The sequence below is a fragment of the Pogona vitticeps genome, chromosome 4 (assembly GCF_051106095.1).
Source record: "Pogona vitticeps strain Pit_001003342236 chromosome 4, PviZW2.1, whole genome shotgun sequence".
Lineage (NCBI taxonomy): Eukaryota > Metazoa > Chordata > Lepidosauria > Squamata > Agamidae > Pogona > Pogona vitticeps.
Window position 1 is genome coordinate 95211980 of NC_135786.1, and position 23821 is coordinate 95235800.

A 23821-nucleotide genomic window follows, 5' to 3' on the forward strand; every position below is an offset into this window, starting at 1 on the left:
TGCATAGCAGGTTCTTGTCATCTGAGCTGGATCATGGCGGGGGCATGAAAAATTACAAACATTATAACTGGAATTAAAACAGGCGACACTTTATTGGTTAGAGCTGCCAATAGTCCTGCCACTAGCATAGAAGATGGTTCTGCATTCAGCTGATAGTGAACCAAAGGGGCCAGAACCAGACCACTGTTTGGCTCCTCTTGCCACCATGAAACAGACAAGTGTGTGGGCCCATGCAAGTGGCTCTTTGCCCCGTCATATGAAGGGGAATCACTAGGGAAGGTCAAGCACCTGCTAGACCCTCTCCACCTTTTTGCCCAGATAGGTCCTTGTGCTTCCAAACTGTCCCCAACAAAGCTGTGACAGAGAAAAGAAATACAGTGTTCAATCTTCACTTTCCAATAAACTCAGTGGAACCCGAGGGAGGTTAAAGTTCTGGACCAGAATGGCTCTTTTGGGCCTAGTGTGCCCTTTATATATCCCATAGCTGGACCACAACGAAAACTTGGTCATTCAGGGTCACCTGGAGAGCTAGCTCTGCCCCTGGCTGCCCTGATTGTTTCAAGAACTGCTGACCAGGAAAAAAGTGAGCAAAAGCCATGGAGGCTTCTGAAGAGAAGATTCCTGGTCCTGCATAAATGGTGGTCACCATACTGTCCGCTCCCACCTCGTCAGCTGACAAACTGATAAGCTGGGGCCATTCCTTCTTATCTGTGTGCGTTATGGGTCATCAAGTCAGAACCAACTACAGTAATATTTATTATTTATTTATTTATTTATTTTATTTCTATCCCGCCTATCTGATCATATTCGACCACTCTAGGCGGCTTACAGTAAAAACAACAATGTAATTTTAAAACTTTACAGCAGAAACTTAAATAAAAAATAATAATAATAAAGAACAGAATAAGAAAAAAGATCGTCAAGGGTTTTCTGTTGGGAAGGCCCGCCTATACATCAATGTTTTTAGTTGTTTCTTAAAAATAGCAACCCAAATATGGCTTTCACGGTAAATGAGATCAGTAGGACCCTGCCATCCACAGTATCTGCAGATTCACTTATACATTGTCTGAAAATATTAAATAAAAAACCATGATGTAATTACTAGGACTGGCCACTAGAAGGGGCCAGAAACCATGAGTATACTAGAGTATATAGTTCATATATACAGTGGTGCGTCGCTTAGCGATGTTAATCCGTGCAGAAAAAAAATCGCTGCTAAGCGATAACATCGCTAAGTGAAAATAAAAAGCCCATAGAAACACATTAAAACGCGATTAATGCGTTCTTATGGGCTAAAAACTCACCTTTAAGCGAAGATCCTCCATAGCGCCGCCATTTTCGGTGCCTCTAAAGCAAGGTATCCGTGCCTGAAAACAGCAGGCGGCCATTTTGTTTACCCGGCGGCCATTTTGAAACTGCTGATCAGCTGGCCAAAAATGGGGGCTTTGCGATGATGGCTTCCCTGCGATCATCGCAAAGCGAATTTCCCCCATAGGGACCATCGCAAAGCAATAGCTTTTGCGATGGCAAAAAGTCCATCGCAAAGCGATTTCGTCGCTATACAGAGCGATCACTATGCGAGGCACCAGTGGACTCTGGTGCAGAGGTCCCCAACCCCTGGTCCGTGACCCAGCAGCGGTCCGCAGCCTAGGCAGGACCGGGTTGCGGACACAGATCTCCTGCCCCCCACAAGCACACCACACGCATGCGTGTGAGCACACCATGCCCCACCCCCATGAGCATGCCACATACACACACCAACTGGTCTATGGTTGGGAAAAGGTTGGGGACCACTGCTCTAGTATATATACAGTACTAGAGTTTATAGTTAACTATAATCTGCAGGTTTTGGCATTGTGGAGTGGGGGCCTGGAAATGATCGCCCGCATATACCATGGTACTACTGTATTTAAGGACTACTTTTACCATTTCCATTCCCCCCTGTCCATGAATTTCCATGAGTGAGCAGCTATTTGAATCCAGTTTCCCTGAGTCCTAGTCCATCACTGTGTCTACTACACCACACTGGGTGTTTTTCCTATCTGTTTTACTGAATATATTATACTGTACATTATTTTGATGGGGAAAAAATCAACAGCAAGTATTGCATTCCCTTCCTTTATTCTTATTTACCAGTGTCTTGAAAATACATGCAACTTATTGCTTAGACATTATTGTATATACCTCAAACAAGATCAGCCTACAGAAACTTATACAAAGAGCAAAGGCTTTCAAATACCAGTGAAGTGCAAACTCGTATATATGCCAAGCAACATTAAAGAATACTCAAGCAGACATGAAGATCTTGTTAAAGTATAAACATCATTCACCCACTCTCAGAGTCAAGAGTGCTGTCTCAGTCTCTTGTGTCATTATTGTTTGGGAACAACCTAATCAGTGCTGTTGTAGGATTTCAATAGAGTTTGGCATCATTCACAGTTGTCATCTTTCTTCCATCCTGTAATGGACTTTCGGTGCTGCCTTTATTAAACGTTGTGCTATGATTTAGTAAGGCCTCGTGTCTTCGATTCTTTTGTGCCTGCTTTCCACAAGAATGCATGAGTCAGCCGTGCATCCCATTGCACTTACTTTACTTTTGTTAACAGAGAGAAAATCCATTTAAAAAAACTGATGCAGAAGAGTACTGCCTGCTGAATGTGTCACCTTAAACAAGCTGCTGGAAGAAACTTTAAAATGAATAAAGTCATGTGTGTCTGAACTAAAATTATGAACACATTCAGTTACAAACAGGAAAGCAGTAGTAATAGTATTTTAAAAATAAATTCAGCAGTTAGTTTGGATTGTTTTACTATAGATTTCAAAAGGTTTTCAAGTCAGTACATTAAAAAAAAACTACTTCAGACACCAGCAAGGATTGCTGTCAGGGAAGAGGGTCTGTTTAAGGTCCAAAGTATACATAGACCCAAATCCTCTTACCTTGTTATGCTGGAGGAGCAGAAATAGTGTAACTTTTGGAGACAAATTGCTCCCAAGTTAAGAAATCACTGTAGACATTGGCCAGTACTCCATTAGTGCCAGAATAATGCAGTTATGCCACTGTAAAAGTGCTGCACGTTATCCTTGGCAATAAAGGTTTATGCCATACACTTTGCAATCTATTGCACATCCCAGCACAACCAATTAAGCAATGCATTGGTGGAAGCATTTAGGGGATCATACTTCCACCTCAGACATTGCACAACCTCTGCGGGTGCAACCTTAAATTGTGTATGTATAATTGTGCAACAGAATTTTGGCCATTATCAGTTGCAGACTGAATTCTGTGACTGAGCATGCAACTGACAATGTCGACAGTGATTTCTTAAGTTGGTGCAATTGCCTCCAAAAGTTCTACTATTTGCATAGCTATGCAAAAGGATTTGAGCTAGTACGTATGAAATGTGTTGCTGTGCCTAGACTGATTGCTGAAACTGTAATATGTGGAAAGTAGAGCTTAAATAATCTCTCCTACAATGATCCTGATAAAGACCGCTGCCCTCCTGGCACAGCAGCTAGCTGTCAGGGGGTCAAGAGAATCTCCCATTGGTGTGAAACACACAACACATGAAGCTGTCTTGCATTGGACACATATCATTATTTCTGCAGCTCTTTGGATCATGGCAATGATTCCAATTTTCTTCTGGACACCATCACTATATTAATGTACTTACTGGTATTTTATTAGATATTTGGGGAAACAGCATCAGAATGAGTTAGTAGTGAAGTGCAGTGGAATCTCTTGTTATTTGATTGTGAAGCTATACACTGAACTTTCACTCTTAAGGTATGATAATTGAAGGAAGGTCATAAAATGAATGTTTCCCATTCTCTCCTCAGCAGTTTAATGGGGCATAGGTTGCTGTATATTGCTTATTCCCTACAGTAGCTGATTCATGATTTCTTCTTCTCAGCAGATACTCACACCAATCTTAACTGGCTTCTCAACTGGTAATTATTGTCTCAAAAAACAGCAGGATACATTGGTTCCCTCTCTAATACTAGTTCTTCTCCGAAAATAAGATGTGTGGTTTGAACTCTTCCCTCTTTTTGACTTATAACAACATCCTTTAACAAAGGAAATACAGATTTCAAAGAGTTCAAACAATCTAAGTTCCCATATACTTTAGGCCACCGCGTATAATGTCCTCTATTAAACTTCTGCAAACCCAGTTAGAAATGTTACTAAGCCATTAAGCAGGCTAATGGAAACCTGTGCCCCCTATAAAGCCATGTTTTAAAATCAGACTCCTCCCTCTCAAATTACACAGAGGTGACAGAATATTTCTGGCTATAATCTCAGCATATTGGAGTATACAGGAAATATCCCATGGGTGCACATACTACCCACAAGATCTTACAGCAAAAAAGAAATGAATGAAAGTTTAAAAGAGATAACTGCCCTTATTAAATCTGCCTTTTAAAAAATCTTTGTGCCACTTTTTCCTTGACTTAGAGCCTGATTAGATACAAATAAATCTTTTTTACAGACACCATGTCACGGCTCATATACAGTCCAGTGGTCACCCTTGGCCATCCCTGACAGAGGGGTGCAATCAGGCAGTAAGAAAGGTGTGCAACTAATCCCACCGGAAAGGATCGCTTCGCTGGGAGCAACCTCCCTTTGAGCAACCCTTTCTTCCATCAGGGAATCACTCCAGCCTTGCCCCCAAAAGTAGTAGCCTCACTGATAGGCCAGAAAGACTCAGCTTGGGCATGGCTTTTGGTTGAGCTAGGGCAGAAATGTCTGTACATTGTGTAATTGCTCAGGAAATAGCTTGCACCTGGACTGTGTCGTAAGCAGTCCAAAATGTAAGCTGTGTGCCCATGTGATCACACCTCTCTACTACTATTACTGATGCAAAGTATATTGAATTGTATATGACAGCGTTGAAAGCATATTACATCTGAAGTACATCTCTCAAAATTAGGGGAGAAAGACAACATTACAGAATATAAATTACAGCTACTTCTAGGAAGTGCTCAGTGCCTCCCTGCCCTTACTCCTTCATGCTTTACCTCATATATTTAGAAGAACTGAAATTGAAAAAAAGCAATTGTTTTTAAATGAAATAAAATAAATACAATTATTTCTTTCCTTATACTTTCAGGGAAAAGCTATTATAATGTACATGCTATACTGTTCCAAAATAAAGTCGTTTTAAATTTTAAAATATGTAAAGCAGCACACATCAGAAATATCTGTGTGATCCTATACACTTCCAAGTAGAGGTAACTTTCACTGAGTTCATCAGGACTTACTCATTATAGAATTGCAACTTTAATGGAACAGAAAGCATGCATAAGCAAACCTTGGCAATGTACTGTTCCTTAATGCTAATTTAATGTCCAAGACTTAATTAATAACAACAGTAATAATCACATTTTCTACCCCATAAAAATAAAATGGGGGAAATAGGAGACAGGCTAGAATCCTGTTAGTGATCACACAAGTTTAGCATAATTTGCTACAGCCAACTGACAAGCTACCAAGGACACCTTAGTTGAACTGTCCTGATCTTGGTTGACCAGGAACATGACCAAATTGTGACCCAGGACATCAATTAGTCATAATTAGCCACAGCAAGTGATGCAAACCACCAGTAAGATTCTTGCCACAGATCACTTTGATAGACCTCCATAGTACATAGTAGTTGCCAGTCTACTCCACATATGAGAGAATTCCGTATTTCCAATATTTGAAAACTAAACTGCATTTTCTAAATGACAGGACCAAGTTGTGAAGACCTCTGTGGAGATTTTCAAAGCTTTCTTCTTTCAGAAGTCAAAGTTTCACAGTGTAGTCCAGAGTGAAATGGGGACACTTAGCACTGCTGAAGAAACTCTTTGAATCCCAATCATTATTTGGGTACAATACACTGCTTTATAAAGAATCATTGCAAAAAATGTTTCTGAAATATTTTCAAGGATTTAGTATTTTCAAATTTTAAAACATTATTGTCATGTTCCAGCTGAGTGCAAGGATATTTTTATTTGCAACATATGCAAAAAGTATGTAAAAAGCAGCATGCTAAAAGGGCTAACAGTGCAATTTCCTTCCCTATCCAAAAAATAAAAAACGCACTTGGTTAGAGCTGACCTATCCACTAGGTAAGTCTAGTCAGATCACTCAGATGCTATATATGTGTATGTACATTCTGACTGTTCAAAATAACTTATCCTGCTACTTTCTTATAAACCACAACTTTACTTTCAACTTGCAAATGGGCCATTTCCTCAGTTCCAGAACAAAGAGGGATATCTAGCAGTCTCATCAATTCATTTGTAGGTGGCTATAGCACTGCAGAGATGTCAGTCTGCATGAGAGCAATGGAAACAATGCAAATCTGATTTGCAACATTGACTGGCTGCTTAAAAGAATGTATCAAAAATCATAAGTTAGGCAGAAGCTGGAAATAACTAGCTCTTGCAAATCATTCTTTTTGGGGATAAATGCGTTACATTACAATTTTGACGAACCAAGGGGGAACTCCAGGCTTCACTGTAATCTCTAAATGATTTCATTATAGGCAATACGTAGCCTTGCTGCTTAAGTGTGTTCTATATCTCCAGGGACCTGCCATTTTCTGGTGTTTTCAAAAAAGTTACTAACATTTTACTTGCTGTAGAACAATTAGAAAGTAAAGAATTAGTTTAACATTGTAACTATAACAGTAAGTAACTACTAGAGTGAAACTTTAAAACTAATTATCTTTTAAAAATAACATTTCAAACTACCACTGATTCCTGTACTACTCCAAGGCTAAACAGATACTAAACCAGTAGAATAAATTAAGGATAAGACAGTATTTTTTTCCTAAACAGAAACTAGAAGAGCATTTAGATTTACTTTCATTACTATGCATTGGTAACAATATTTTTTTCTGGATTGGTCAGTAATACTAGATCATTATTATAAATGTGTGTTTTTAAAATTCAAGTAGTTAACATCAACAGAATGTTCAACTTTGTTCCAATGAGGAACTCAAAGTAGCTAATACGTAGATAACAAATGTTAAGTTGAAAGAAGGCACTTTACAATCAGAAAGTAGATGAAGCAGCACCCAAACCTGTGTTTGTTGGGTGTGTTTTCTACCTAGAAGGAAAAATCCAGCAAGAAATAAAAGGTTCACTTTAAAAAAACCCTCTAAATATGAGTTGGTGGATAAATCCATGTACATCACTTGATCTCTCATTGCTTAACAACTCATAGCTAAATGTGTGAAGTGCCACCATTGAGAAACATTTTGTTTGGGGTGTTACAAAACACATCGTCTGTGGTCTTTGAAATATGCTCTTTTGCACATTCATTACAATAATTAATGCTTCTGCCAAAGGAGAAACATGCATGTCTGAACAGGACCTGTGTATTTACATGAACATACAAGATATCGTAATACTAATGTAAAGAGCAGAACCGAGTTGTCTTAATTGTAATGACAACGATATATAATTTAAAAGATTTGATAGGAGTCACTAAAACCTTGTGGGTTTTATAACATTCAGCAAGCTATAAAGAAATACAGTACAAGAAAAAGGTTCCAAGAGAGAGGAATAATGGCATGTAGCACTATCCTTACTACAAGAGTACGTAGTAACTTTTAAAAATCCATGTTATCCAGTAGCCACAGGCACATGTAGCAGAAGATGAATGGACTCATAAAATATTTCATGAGGCTTTGCTAAGAAGCAAGAGAAAGAATTAATCACACATTGGAAACATGAAATTGGATGTAGACAAAATACAGGAAAATACCTTATTTCCTGTAATGTTCCTGCATATTTTCATCACAAATATTTGAATTTGTTTATTTATTTATTTAAAATATGTATTCTGCCTTTCTCCCCAAAAGGACCCAATGTGAAGACATTAACAACATTAGCAATAAATTATGACACATGGTATTTAAAATATTAAGACACCAACACATTTGGTGAATATTTGAGTATTGATAAACACAATTCAAGAATAAATATAGTTTGCTATAAATAAACCGGAAGCAATAGCATTGCAGTAAATAACATGTAAAACTAATGTAAACAAGTAGATTTTCAGTTCTGTTATTCTTACAAACGTCTCCCTTGTACATACTTAGGACTTGTATCCAGTGATGCTGTTCTGCCAGCAGAAAGCTTCTACCACTACAACCCATGTTGACCCTGCAGCTTTGCTCTTGCACAAACTTTTATGACTGGGGACTATTTGCAACAATCTTGCTAGCACAGCCATTATCAGGATACTACACTATATTATAGTACAGTACTATAGTGCTACTATAACATTGATACAGTACAACCTTAAGCACTCATTGTCAAAATGCTTTCACAAATATCTATCTCGTACTGAATGACTGAAACTTTTCTCTCATGATGGAAACCTAATGATGGAGACTTCACTTTTATAGAATTTTGAAATTAAAAGGAAATGCATGTATAGATATTCAAAAACAGTTTTTTTCTGTTAGGTGAAGCAATGTGCCCCCACGTCAGCTTGAGAGAGAGAGAGGGAGAGGGAGAGAAAGAAAGAAAAAGAGAGAGAGAGAGAGAGAGAATGACAATGAGCTGATTAGTAACAGGTTACATTTTTCTTAAGCACACTTTTTCTTATGATAAACCATATATTCCAAACCCATGAATGTCTCTTCCAGTAGTTTACACTCCATAGAAAAATTCTTGACTATATGATGCTGTGCTAAAAACATGTAAGTGTGACAGGGAAGAAAAACTGGTGCGAGAATTTGCTTATCTCCTTACAGTTTACCATGCTGACATGTATTAGAATCCAGATACTTGTATAATATTGAAAACAGCTCTAGAGATCTTCTATATACAGCAAGTCAACCAAATTAATAGGAAAAAGAAAATTCCAAACTCTAATGTATAGGCTTACATAACATTTTATGTTTATGTTAATTCCAAAAGGTCATGTGCATGCATGTAAGGCAGCGGAAAATGCAGTAAAAGAGTATAGATTTAAAGTAAAATACTTGCAAAAATGTAAAAAAGTTGACCAAAGATGAAGTCTCAGTTACGAACAGCAAACGTTACAAAAGCAGAGGAACATGCCAGGAAAGCTGCCTTATTAGCAGAACGTAAACCAAAAATCCTGACAACCACAGGCATTAAAAATTCATCAGTCTAAGAAACCTGAGTGAAAATTCCTAGAAATATCGTGCTAGAAGAGTTTGTTTCTTTACAAGTTCATTTGTCTACTAAGTGCTTAGAGCAGACTGCAAAAGTTGTCGTATGCAGCATGTTATTGTTTTCCATTCTGTAAAATACAAGTCTTCAAAAGAAGTGGTGCTGGGTACCCAGGCGGTGGGTCAAGGGGAGGGCTAAATTTCACAGAGGTAATACCTTGTTCCCTTAAGAGGAGCTTTTCTCATGGCAAAAGTGTGCATTATTCTTTTGAAGAACCCAAAGGTGCTTTTAAAGATAGAGAAATACATATTTATATCTTCTAGTCAGATTTGCCATTCTTAAGAGTTTTGGCTTCTCCTTGCCCAATAAGACAAATAACTTTGTAACATCCCTTTGTTATTTTGACCATCCACATTAAGTTCATGATATCCAGTACAATGCTGGAGATAAACCAGGCGCTTTGAGCTGCTAATCCTAATCTGTGGAAAGCTTCGGTTCCCAATTCTGAAGCAACATCGGCATAATAAATGGGGATGACTATGATCCTTGCTAGGAAGAATGCGATTGTCATAAGTATTCCGTTGATGATGTTGGCCTTGGAGGCCTTGGAGTATCCCAGTGCTTCAAAGAACCACCTACAAGAGAAAAGGGATTAAGGGAGGAGAAATCAACATGATTCATTTATTTACATTCCATCTATGCAACCAGGTTGCAATTTCAGGATCATGATTTGTCAAACCTACAGCCATCTGATTTCGGCATCCCTCCATCTTATTTTACATGTATTTCTAATTATTTTCATGCATCTAAAAAGACTCAAAGAATTCATGTAGGCACAAATTGTTAATTATGAATCATTTTCTTTCTAATGAACTGCAATCAGTTCTGACACATTAGCCCAAATCCTGTTAGCACAGTGAAAATCCACATTAGTATACTTGTGCTTGATTACAACAGCTAAAATCCTATTTTGTAAGTTATGACTCAATTTTCAACCACTAAAGAGCTTTCTTCTCCATTCTGTGGCTCTCAAAAGTCTCCCACAGATTGATGGGGATCCTCAGAACCTGTAGGGCCACACAAAATTGCTTCAACACAACCACAGTTGATATCAGTCAAATTACGAGTTGTACTTTGTAAAACAGGATTTCAATCAGTATTACATAAGTAATTGTGCAAGCAGGTATGTATATTTTTGAACTCTGTATTGCACAATCATTTGGACAAAACAACTTGTCCAGAATTCTAGTTATCACCATTTGTACTATTTGTGCTAACTTACAATGTACAACTGCTGATACAACAGTCTTGCACTAACACAGTGATATCACCAAATAAAATTCACAGTGAGTATGAGTACTAACAGCTGCACCACATAATTGTATTTTACTTACTAATCTTAATGGCAGACTGGTATTAGTGGACCCTTAACAAAAAGATATTGGCTCTAAACTAGATGGGTGAAATCTCTAAGCAACTAGAGGAATGTGGACGACTCCAGGTGTTGTTGTACTGTAACTACCATTAGCCCACCTGGTCGGTACAGCCAATAGCGAGGGATGATGAAAGTTGCAATTAACTAGGATACAAACTGTTCCAAACCATTACATTTCAAACTTAAAAAAAGGCAGGTGTGCCAACGAGAAAAACCCAACAAATCCCAAACAATACTGTAGCTATCCCTTTTCTATTGTTCTCATCTTTTCACTTCAGGACATTGACTTAGGGTAGATAGGTTCCCAAATTTCTTTGCCCCATAAACCACTTGCCAACTTGTTTTCCGTAGACCCCCTGCCCCCTGCAAAGCTTTGATACAAGTCTAAACTTGCACCTTCAATTTTTTATCTCTCTGATGTGGACCCCCTACAAGTCTAAATCAACCCCTGGGGATCCATATAGACCACTTTGGGAACCTATGTATGCTTATATTATGTGCCATTATTGCAACTTTCACACTTCTCAACTACATACAAGGCTGGTGAAGTAGGAATATGTTCTGTCCCCTCACCTCCTTCCAACCCAATTTCAGACACTAGGATGGCATCCATAATGTGCCAGCCTCCCACATAATTTCTGCATTTCTACCCAACTAGATCTGTATTGGCCTGAACTTAAGAAGAAATAGCAGCAACCATACTGCTCCATAAAGTACTAGATTTTGACCTAGAGTTGAAGCAGGATGTTATCAATATTTGCAATAGGACCTAGACTATGATTCAAATTTGTTGACACACATTCTCAAACAGGTGTAGAACTCACTAGAAAATTAAAAGTGAGAGAAAATTCCCACTTACTCTTCATATAGGCATACTGTATGTGTAAATGTTCACACCATGGGGTCTGTGAGGTGATCTCCCAATTTGTATTACCAAGCATGAAGAAAGATGGGAGCTTAGATTTGGTTTAGGTTAACATGTTGCACTTTTTATCATTTCTGTTGAAAATCTGGAATTGCTACTCAGATCGCTGAGAAAGGTCTCCGAGTTCATAAGTTAAAAATGCAATTGACCATCGTAGTTTCCCTGTTTGTTTGTTTGTTTGTTTGTTTTTGCTAACAATATAAACAGACATGCAACTGTAAATATTGTTATCAACAATTTACATTGTTAATCATCTGGTTATGCTCAAATGTAATAAATCTGCACCATGCTGATGGCTTAGCAAATCCTTCAGACTAGCAGTCTCACCACCTTTTGCATACATTTGTCAGATAAAGGAGGAAGCTAGTTGTTTTCTTGACACTTCGGTTCAAAAAAGAAATTCATTGATGAAGAATCACAACACTATCTAAAAAGTCTCAATTCAGATATGACAGATAGAAGGCTAATTTAGTGCAGTACAGCTTTTGTAAGACCAAAGCTAAACTTTAAAGATCAGTTTGCACATAAGCATGTGCATTTGTTGATGAAGTTAGTGAAGTCCTGGCATTCTTTTATAATAATAGACACATTTCTTCCTTACTTCAGAGTAACAGCTGGCAATAGGGTGCAGGCTTTATCCATTTAGCTGTTGCATTAATTTCTGCCTAGACTACACTAAGACCCTCTTCTGACATCAGGTTTATGACATAGGAGCTTCTGTTGTGTGATAACTTCCCATGCTTATGGTATCAGAGAAAACCTCTACCACAATGTGAGAACAGATAGTTCAACAGCTGCTTCCTAGAATAATGTTCTCCCAACATCTAGAAGCTGTGCTGTTGGGAAGAAGCCATGGTGCCAGTTTGTCTTGCATGATTTGTGGATTTATGAAGGAGCCATAGGAAGCAGCTCCAGTGTCAGGTCAAAGAAGAGGACACACTGTATGCAACAGGCCCTGCTACTTTCTAGTAGAAAGAATCAAACTATCTGGGGACAGTATCGCTTACTTGTGTGACAGAAAAAGCAAGCAAGGAAAAACGAAAATAGAACATGAATGCACCATCAAGATAATGCTCATTTGCCCTTCATGCAAAGGCTGTAAAGCCCATTGATTATTCACTGCCTAAGGCACAGACAGTATCAGGGAATACTAAAGAACTAAACTAGGCTTTTAAGATGTACAAAGAAACACAAGAGATGGATCTAAAAATACCTAGAGAGTCAAATGAGTGTGCTGGCATGAATTATTCAAGATAATTAAAAATAAGATGATGAGTTCGCACCCTCAAGTTGTACGCAACCAAAGGGTTGAAAATTTAACTACCTATTTAAATAGAAAAATAATATCTAACACAAAAATAACCATAATCAATTAATGCTGAACAAACTCAATAACGCTGCGCACAGTATGGTCACTCTTGGTTTATGGAACATAACAGATTAAATTTTGCTACTTTTTTTTTAAAGAAGAAAGCTTACAGTTTTTTTGTAATGCAGAAAAGCAGCCATCCATCCTTTTGATTTACTTTGTCTGAAAGTTTGCACTGTATGTATTTTTTGGACAGAAAAACATTGAATGCCCTTCAAACAAGAATTTATTCAGTATCCAATGATCCTGTTTTCAAATCAGGATTCTTTTCACTTCTCTTAAAGACATATGCCATTGTTCTGCCTAGATTACAAAAACCATTATCTATTTGTATTGTCCATTTAGAAACACTAGAACTCAAATGGATGCTGCCATTAATAGTGTCTCTTTATCATGCTTGCGTACACAACCACTGTTTCCCTTGCTCAGTAAATCGTCAGAGCTAGGACTTCAACTTAGAAGTGCTTTCACACTAGGTGTTAGGGAAAAAATCATTATGCTTCATTCACACACTTCAAATTAGGTATCTACATGGTTTGGACATCTAGCCACTTTCATCTTGCATTCTTTGAACTGCCTTTTTTGAACTGTAGAGAGCCAACGTTTTAAAGAGAAGAATAGAGGAGCATGGTACACAATAAGGATGGGATTTTCACATTGACTGGAATGAAAACACCATAAAAAAAGGCTCTTTCTTTGGGTTTCAGAGTCTTTTGTGGCTTCCCAATTAAATCCATAAGATTTGGGATTCAAAACTTGCCAAATCTTACATATTTCCACTATCAGGTTATATCCACTTGACCCATATATGTAAAATATTTCCCCCTGTCATTGCACCACCATGAAAGCTCTGTTCTGCCCCCACTCTCTTATAATATTCTCATTTCTGTGAACCATGTTCCTTTTCCCCTGCTTTCCTATCATTGGCTCCCACAAGTCCTGCTCTTCTTCCGCCTGCTCTTTTGCTGCAAAACCCTTCCCCTCTTCACTGCCTCATCATGGCAAGCCACTTTCTTCCCCTGCTTTCCTGTTATTTTCTCTCCACTATAAATCCCCCTTCCCACCGTCCTGTCATTTGCTCCACACAGCAAGCCCCTTTCCCCCTTGCTCCTTTGACATTACTTTGCTACTGCAAACACCTTTCTTCTTCCAAAAGGAAAGGGCCCCAAAAGGTTTGGGAGTTTGCTGACAGCCCCAATACCCCTAAGACTCCCCCCAATCAAAAGAGAAGACACCCAAAAGACTCCAAATCCAAAGTAAAACAAAAGTTTTCACTTTTTGCATCCCTAGTGCACAATCTGTACAGGTGTAGATGCTTTTACCACTAAGTCTTCTATCACTGTAAAAGGGCATGGTTTAATAAGTGAACTTACAGCAGTTAGACAGAGATTACTCTAGATCCAAGTATTTCAGAGTAGATACACTGAAATCCATGGGAATCCCATTGACCTCAGCATCTTAAGTATAACTCAAATCTGGACTTAACCCAATCCCCAAAACTTTGTGGTGTACCCAACTGTTATATTCTAGTCTTTTAATTAAATGTGAAATGCTATTTCTTCTTCTTCTTCTTCTTCTTCTTCTTCTTCTTCTTCTTCTTCTTCTTCTTTACTACTACTACTACTACTACTACTACTACTACTAGTAGTAGTAGTAGTAGTAGTAGAGGAAGAAGAAGAAGAAGAAGAAGAAGAAGAAGAAGAAGAAGAAGTGGCATAGCACTGTTGCCATGATGCAGTGTGCACTTCCCTATACAACAGCAGTAGTATCAGGGCTTTCTTCTCTTCTTCCTTCCAGTGGAATCTTCCATGGTGCTAAAAACCTGCTCCAAAGGGATTTTCAGCTTTTCAAGCAGTTTTTTAGAATGCAGAGGGGGGCATCAGTTCCGACAGAAGTGACAGGATGCAGCAGTGCGCCACCGAATCCTGGCCAAAGCCACTACAACATTATCATGCATCTACTCTGCTTTCTGGCTATGGCCATTAAAATCAAAATAGCTGTGACAAGAATTTTTAAAATATAGAATTAAATCAGCCTCATTATACAATATAATGGAGCAGTATAGAATTGGGATGGATGGATGAATAAATCAATAAATTGTTCTAAGCCTATAATACAAAATAATTTTATAGTGTTATACCACTATAACACAACAGTAATGCAAATGATTTTCAAAACCTTAAAAAAATCATCACTGGCATTTTGTCTATGTTGTTGGCAACAGTAACCAGAACTTTTTAAAAACTTAAAATATTTGAAAGAAATAGAATTATATTATTGTGTTGTTACTTTCCTATAAATAAATTGTATCCAGAAAATTGTTTTAATACTAATTAAAATATCAATTTAAAAATAAACAGGATCATTAAGTAGTCGTAAAGGTAAATGTGGTATGAGCTCCTCTTTTGTACCAAACATTCCAACTGCTGTGGGCAAAATATAGTGTACACATAGGAAAAGGGCAGTATTGTAAATCACATGGAAATGAACCTGTAAATTCACTGGTACTTTACAAGAGAAAAACAATGACTGAATGATTTGGTGCAATACATGTCTGGAGTCAGACACAATCTGTAGTCATCGGACTGCAGAATTGCACGGGCTACTCTAAGAACAAGGTATTAATACTGTATAAGAAAACATTACTTACCGCTGATTTACAAAAGGGGTAGAAAATTCTGCAAGCAGACGGAAATTAGCAAAATATGCTAACAAGCCTCTATCCTAGATAAGGGAAAAAAGCATTGACAAAGATTAGAAATCTTAGTTTTAAATTTCAGAAATATAATCCAAAATATGAAAGTGTTTCTACTAAAATACATTGCTACACAGAGTGAAATATTTTGTTTACACTGAAACATGCATTTGAGTATTTTAAAATACAATTTTAAACACACACGTTTATATAAAATACTGCTTAGCAAAATATATTAAGTCCCCCAAGTCTCTTCCATCACACTTCCCCCATCAATCAAAACTATCCAGATAACACATTGTGCATTCATTATCATAAAAATGGATCTAATCTTTTGTTAAAACTGGGTAAAGATATATTTACTGAGATGTTAGTGGTTGCATTCTATGCATACTTTTTACTCTAGAAATTGTTCACTGAAAGAGAAAAATCTCACTGAAAAGTCACACTTTTGAGTAAAGGTTGCAATTAAGTATACTCCGGTAAGCTCCCAGTTGCACTACTTTAGTGCATTCTATGTGCACTTTCCCCCTTAAGGGCTGTTTGAAAGCAGGAACTAGTTTCCAATGAAGCAACCATATTGATTTCTGGTGTTAGCCAAAGGCTTAACAGAACAAGAATTCTGTATTACAAGTGTACTGATACTGTGTGACCAGTCAAAACAACTTCTGTAAGCTCTTCTGATAGAGAGAGTAATCCAAAGAAAAACATTTAGTTTGTGAACAGGTTCTTGAATCAGGGCCATATGTGGCAAAGTGATTGTAGACAATATGGGTTGCTCTGTGCCCAAGTTGGAAAGGCTGGACAAGTCCTTAAGATCTAATTTCAGTTTTAAATAACTACTCCTACCTCTATCCTTGTGATTGCATTTTGCTATAATTTATTCACCTCACAGTGACTTTGGTAGTTATTATTCAAATTCCTACTGCTTCCTCAAAAGCAAATGATTCTTGCCACAAACTTTTTGAAATGTGAAGTTGATACATCCTGCTATTAAGAAAATAAAAGACCTTAAAGATGCTTATTTTGCATAGGATTTTTTTTTCATGAAATCTGGACTTTTTAGGCATCTTTCAGTCTCGAGAGACTATGGTAATATGCTCTGTATGGAGGACTTGGAACAGGATCTAGTGTGGCTGAGAAGGCCAATTCGAGAGTGACAATCCCTTCCACACTAAAGACAAATACAATCTGTCCCCTGTCCAGCTCCCTGATTTTGCTGCTTTCGGGACTGCCTCTTTGCCTCGTCCTGCTGGACAAGGGTCTCTTCATCCAGACTGAACGCTCAGATGTCAAGATTTTCCCTCTGTTGAGGTCCATTCCTAAGGCCTTCAGATCCCGCTTGCAGATATCCTTGTATCGCAGCTATGGTCTTCCTCTAGGATGATTTACCTGCACTAATCTGGATTACATGCTTACTAAAGTATTCTACAGCCATTGCCCAAACTTCATCCCAGTACTTCAGGAAATTAATAGGTCTCATTGAGGTGAATGGGGCTTACGTCTGGCCAAGATGGTAGATTGGGACTTCAGCCTTCTCATGGAATAAATGTGTTTGAACAAATAAACCCACAAACAAAGTAGCCATGGGGTGCAGAAAAGGACAGAGCAAGTGATGGAAAGAACAAGAGAAAGGCTCGCAAAGAGAGAGAAGCCAAAGAGATTGAGAGGGAAGGACAAGAGAGAGAAGAGAGCGAGAGCAGTGTCACACAGAGAAAGAGAGAGAGAGACAGAGAGGAGCAATAAAGGGAGGATAAGATTAAAGTGAATAAGAGAGAAGCCACAGGGTAGAGGATGGGGAGAGAGAGAAGCCACAAAAAGAGGGTTCAGTCACACAGCCAATTTGCATCATTTCCAGCTGACTTTTTTATATTGATGTAAAGTCATATGATATTTAAATCAATACGCACATTCACATTGACTTAATTACATATATTTCTGGTAATGAAAATTGGTTTGGGAATCCACACTTGAATGTCATTTCATCTTCTTGTGCTTCAACAACCCCTTTCTTACTTTCCCCTTGCTTGCGCCTCCCCCTTTCCCCTTCTTCTTGACCATGACCCTTCCCATCCCCTTCCCCACTGATTGTCCATCTGCATTAAAATAAACAACCCACTGCCAGCTCAGTAAAATACATTGGTTTTGATTAAAAAACAAACAAACAAACCCACGATTCTTGGGCAAAAAAAATCTGCACTTCCATTCACATTATGTAGCCAGGATTTTTAAAATCATTTTTATTTAAGAAAGACCCCATTCAACAGCAGTTCTTATTGTCAGTGTGACTGAGCCCAGGGAGGAACAATAGAAAGAAGAAAAAGAGAGAGAGGAGCCAAGGGGTGGCACTGAAGAAAAGCCACAGAGAAAGGGGGAAGAGTGAAAGATAGAAACTATGAGAAAAGTGAGATAACTTGTTGAAAGAAAAGCTAAAGAACTTGGTGAGAAATAGCCATGACAATTGCTTTGTGTTTGGGTGAGAAATGGCTAACTGGTTTTAAAAAAGGAGTCAGGTTCTGCAATTTTCCCTTGCTTCATGTCTGTTTGTGAATGGTAGTGAGCACAAGATGGAATCTTGACTGCTGACATTGCTGTTGTCAATATTCAGGCTGGCCTTTGCAATATAAAGCTTTGCACCCTTTTTACTGCTGGCAGTGTAGCCAGTCTGGCCATTTCCTGGTGTTTTGAATTGCGGGTACAGAGGCAATATTTGTGTGCTGAAAATATTTATTTTCAATATTAAAATGCTTGCAAACAGGTGGCAGCAGCAGAGGCCAGTGCTAGATTAGACAGAGTGGCCTTTGGTCTAATCTTGCAGAGTTAACCTTATGTTTTCCATGGTCATAGGATTCTGCAAGCTACAATCCAAAGAAGTAATATTCTCAAGTTGTATAGTGTATTTGTTTGTCCACAAAATTAATGTAACTACGGTACTAGAAAGCCACAAATAAATGGGACTCAATTCCATTAAAGAGTTTAGGACCCTTGGCGCGAATAATAGACACTTAACCAAAGTATACCAATGTTATCCTAAATCATAAGATCTAATGTGAAGGCTGTGGATTCGCAGGAAACTACAACTGAGAAAAACAAGGTAAAGCTTTGGTTTTAAATTAATTTACATTGGTATTTCTGTGAAGCCTATTCCTTATTTAAGAAATGGATTGTAATCCAGAAACGATCATACCTGAATGAATTTGTTTGTTACTCTTACAAGTGCCACAATATTTTTGTTTGAGTTTTTTTTCTTGTTGCTGAAACAGACATAACACAGCTACCTCTCTGGGAACTATTTCTTAATGCTTTGTTCTGTACTATGTATTTCATCTGTAGACTACATACACCTGTAGCTAAAACAGCTGTATGATCTTCGTAAAAAAATAATCCTCCATTTCTCTCCATTTCGTCAATAGCCTAGATTGTAGAAGACAATGACCTATTCTCTTAATCTTCATTAAATACACAGGTTGTGCCAAAATACATGCTTAATAATGACCATATTTAATCACAAATTCCACTTATCTATTTGGAATGTTATTACACAATTAAGAAGAAACTCACCAGTACAAAGTAGTATGCATAAAGAGCTACGAAGTGGTGTATTACATAATATATATCCCCAATTGCCTTCCAATAGAAAATAATAAGCAACAGGTCTAAAAGGGGAAAGAAAAGATCAGTAAATTGCTGTGATCATATTTTGCTTTAAAGCAGTGGCAGTTTGTCCCTTAGGGCAGAGGTCCCCAACCGCTGGTCCGCGGCCCAGTGCCGGTCCGTGGTCTGAGCTAGACCAGGCCGCAGAGAGAGAGAGAACTCTCCCCCACCCCTGCATACACTCCCCCCGCACGCACTCCACCCACACAGCCCGTTTGCACCTGCGCACAAGCCCCATGTACCTGCACAAGTGCTGCGCCGCCTTTTGCGCATGCGCATGCACCACAAGGGGGGTGCCCCACCTTCCCTAGCCAGTCCATGGGGCTAAAAAGATTGGGGACCGCTGCAAGGCTTAGGGCAAATGGGGCACTGCCCCACCTAAGGCTGAGACTATCCCCCACCATTCCACTCCTACCTGTTTGTTTGGCAGAAGGCCTCTGTGTTTGTAAATGTCTGCTGGCCTGTATGTATGACCAAGATGTCTCTGTGTCTATCTGCATATATAAATGTCCATTTATGCCTCTGCCTCCACCCACCATTGATAATTCTCAGTTCCATCATAATGCACTGTAGCCATCACTGCCTTAAAACTTTTAATACTGTAAGAATGGGGTGGGGATTGAAATAGAAATCAAATCACTTATATGTGCCAAAATACTTCTTACCTTAATCCATTCTACAACCAAAATCTACAATAAATCCTGAACTGAAAACTTCAGGCATAATTAAAAGAAAAAAGAAAGAAAAAAGAAAAAAGAAAGCAGCTTGGCATCATAACTCTGAACTGCATATTCATCTGCAATACAAGTTAATGCCCCTACCATACAAGCACAGTGCCAGACCAGTGTTGTGGTGCATTTCATCTTAAGAAGTTATATTCTGGTAGAGCAATTCTGAGAAGTGGACTACATGAAAGTCTTTTTACATGGAAATGTAATGTAAACTCCTTGTACTGCCAAAGGTTATCCATAGGTTCTACGAGGCAGCTGTTCCTATGCAGGTCCATCATTTCAAGGATATCTGCTTCCTCTTTGGAAAACTTTTAATCCATTTTTAAGCTGTGTTATATCTTGGTTGAGGAAGATATACTTGTTTTTATAATAATTGCATTTGAGGCTTTGTCTGGTGCCCACCTGCCCTGATCTCTCACTGGTCACTCATCCCTGCTGCTGTGGTGAGGTGAAGGAGTAAAGCTGCTTGTCGCTTTAGAAAGCTTGGCTGATTCTGTCCCTTTAAAAATGTTGAATTAGCTATCAGCTGCCCTGTTTCCTAAGCAGCCTGCTGGGTTGTCCTGGGTTTTCTTTGTGCACTTTTAAATTTGTTCCACACAAACTGCTTGCCAAGGAGGGAAATAACCTACAGCAGGAATGGGGAGTGGCTGTGAGAAAAGGGCTGGCCACATCCTCCCCTCCTCCCAGGGAACAGCAGGAGCATTCTTAGAGCAGTCAAACATTCTAAAGGGAAAAGCAGCTTTGCCAGCAGACTGTCTCTCTCCTGCACCCCGCCATCCGTCCATCCCTCCCTTCTCCCTTCCTGCCACCTCTCTCACCACTTCCACTGGTTGCCCAAAGGGACCACTTGCAGCAACAGAGAGATGTGCATATACAGAAACAATTGCAATAAACTGGCTTTCACTGCATGCTAAAATAAACAACCCTCTAGTGGAAGAGTATATAGGTTGCTTTCCAGCCAGAAAACATGCTTCCCTGGCAAAATAATATGTGCTTCCATTTAAGGCATGGAGACACCTTATTTTAAACTGTTTTGTTTGGTTTTTAAGCAGAACACAGTACAACAGCGGTTCATATTGGCCACAGATGGCTAGGTAGCTCAGAGGTTTAGGCTGTGGAACCAGAGGTTGACAGTTTGATTCCCCACTGTGCTTCCTGTGAGTAGATCCATCCTGTGTGGACTTGGGCAAGCTGCACAATCCCAGGGTACCTCAGAAGAAAAGAATGGTAAACCACTTCTGAGTATTCTCTAACTGGGAAACCATGAAAAAAGTTCCCACAAGTCAGAATTGACTTGACAGACCATGATTTATTAGTTACTTATCAAATGGCAAATATTTTGTATATATTCTTCTTGTAAGCTATTCCACATACACATTTTCAATGCAATTTGCAAATACTATTGTATAAATTACCTGAAATGAGGTAGCCTGATGTAATAGCAAGATTTAGTTGCACTGTAGAAGCATCACCCCTATTAACAAAGAAAGAAAATTTACTTTACATTTACTTAATACTATTTGCATGTGTGAGAATTCATACATGGGCAGCTTTGCCCTCCCTCACCTTTTAACCCTCCAACATGTTGTTTGGGTGGTGATGGTTGATAGTAGAGGTCCTATATAACTAATTTTGTTATACCAGTCAGACAAGACAGCATATATTGAACAAAGAGATTCATGTCATACTATCTAGCAAAGTAATTCCTGACAGTGAAACAAACAGGTGGCCCTTGCTTATTGGAGTGCAGTATATCTACATAAGAGATCTTACAGAGTGTTAAGCTTCATATTTATGCTTTGAGACATTATTATATCAACACTGCACCTTTGCATAAAATGTTGGTTATAATAATCATAAAATAGTAAAGGCAATCTAGGACACAGTTTGGAAATGTTATATCTTGGACTACAGCTTCTATAATCCCTCAGCCACCATGGCCAGTGGCCATGCTAGCCAGTAGACTCTGGCAGTTGCAGTCTTTAAAAGCCTTAATTTTTCCATGCACTGGTCTAGGAATGTTTATAATTCCTGTAGTATTTTTTCATTATCATAATTAATAACAAAACTGCAGATTCCAATGATATTTGGCTATAAATAGGTAGCCGTTCTCATGTGGCAATAATAATCATTTTTGCAAAAGCCAACTTGTGCTTTAGATTTGTATTCCTATAGAGAAAGCAGCTTGCCTTCCGCTCCTTGGAGGAAATGTGGTATATAAATGTAACAAGTGATGATGGATTCTTCATGTAAGAATACTCTTCAGGGGTGTGGGTGTGTTTAGTATTTTCCTCCTATCTTAGTAAATGAAAAACAAATTATATTGAATACTTATCTATGAATCAAAGCTAAAAATGGAAAGTAGGATGCTCAGTAAATTCTGGCACACTACACCTCAAAAGGAAAAGTGCAAAGGGAATTCCAGAAATTGACAGACTGAATGTGTCTCAAAAGCAAGTTGTATGAATTGTATGAAGAGTATATTACAAGATATATTAGAAAACAAAGGAAAAGCTAGCTTCTTGGATAAGCCTAATAAATAAATCAAAATTATTTTCACTTAAAAGAAAATCTGTGTCCACTTTTCAGTGATATAATTTTTATTGTTCCACATGTGGGAATCAAATATAATTGTAAAAATTAAAACACCTGGAAGACACCTGTTGTGTGATACCATTTGGAAGTAATAAAAAAGCATATCTTCACTGAGAACTTTCCTTTTCAGTAAAATAATCTCTTGTAAAGGGAGCATCAGGATCTATTTTGCTTTAATATTGTAAGTTTCTTTGTGTCCTCTTGATGAAATAGGCAGGGTATAAATATTTTAATAAATAATTGAAAAAAAATAATAAAAGTACCCCACTGTGACGATCATCTCACATCACTCATGCCATTCATAGTCATCAGCTGATTTGCATGAGCCTATGAGGGGGCTGGAGAGGCGGAGTCAGCAGCTATATGTACTGTATTGTTGTGATAAGTGGGAGAGATTATCTGTCATTGTGGTTGATGGGTGTCTTTAGCTGGTCTTTTTTGTGCAATGATCCCTGGTCCTTGTGGCTGGGTAGAGTTCGTTGACCTTCTGCAGGCTGTATTTTCCAGTGCTAGAAGACAGGCCTTGTTCAGTTTCAGACTTTCTTCTTTTTTGTTGAAGCTCTGCTGATGTTTATGGATTTCAATGGCTTCCCTGTGCAGTCTAACATAATGATTGCTGGTGTTGTCCAGTACGTCAGTATTTTGAAATAGAATTTCATGTCCAGCTTGTTTTAGGGCATGTTCAGATACACTCCCTGTTGCAGCAGCTCCACTGGCTGCTGATCAGTTATCAAGTGCTGATGTTAACCCTAGGTCCAAGTTATCTCAAAGACTGTATCTCTATTATGAGCTGACTTGAGTGTTAAGATCAGAGAGGACTTTCACTCAGTCCCACTCGGAGTCCCTGTAATACTGAATAGCAATTTAAAATTTACCATGGATGAGGAATATCTAGAACTTGGGTATTGTGGATGATTATGTACAAGTTCACACTGAAACCCAGTATATTTCTCCCCAACTGTCACCAGAGGATTTCAAAGCAATCCAAGGGTCAAATTTCACCCTAAGTACTTTAACATCAGGGTACCATATTTGCATCAGATTTTGAATGATTGTCCTATTGAAGCTATTTGCAAAGAGGGTCATTTCCACATCCAAAAAGGCAAATTAAACTCAAAGTGTATTGACATTTTTTTCTTCTCAATTTTTATCTCGTAGAGACAGATTTACAGCCCTCACATAATTCTGTATTAATATATTAGGTTAAAAGTATATTCTGAAAAAAAATCTAATTTAATGTGTGTGTTTTTGCCCCATTAAAGGTGCTTTTTAATGCAAA

At 38.3% G+C, this 23821-nt stretch overlaps 1 protein-coding gene across 3 annotated transcripts in view; it reads right to left on the bottom strand.

Annotated features, from left to right (window-relative positions):
• Nucleotides 1–4849: 4849 nt before the first annotated feature.
• The window catches only part of TLCD4 (TLC domain containing 4), a 56352-nt gene continuing 37380 nt past the window's right edge, over nt 4850–23821 (bottom strand). For all 3 annotated transcript variants that reach the window (XM_072997972.2, XM_020788705.3, XM_020788706.3), the window contains 4 exons: nt 21363–21421; nt 19124–19218; nt 15518–15591; nt 4850–9773 (listed from right to left, as the gene is read on the bottom strand). In XM_072997972.2, coding sequence (XP_072854073.2) covers nt 9458–9773; nt 15518–15591; nt 19124–19218; nt 21363–21421 — 544 coding nt within the window. In that variant the 3' untranslated portion in view covers nt 4850–9457. The remainder of the gene's footprint in view (nt 9774–15517; nt 15592–19123; nt 19219–21362; nt 21422–23821) is intronic.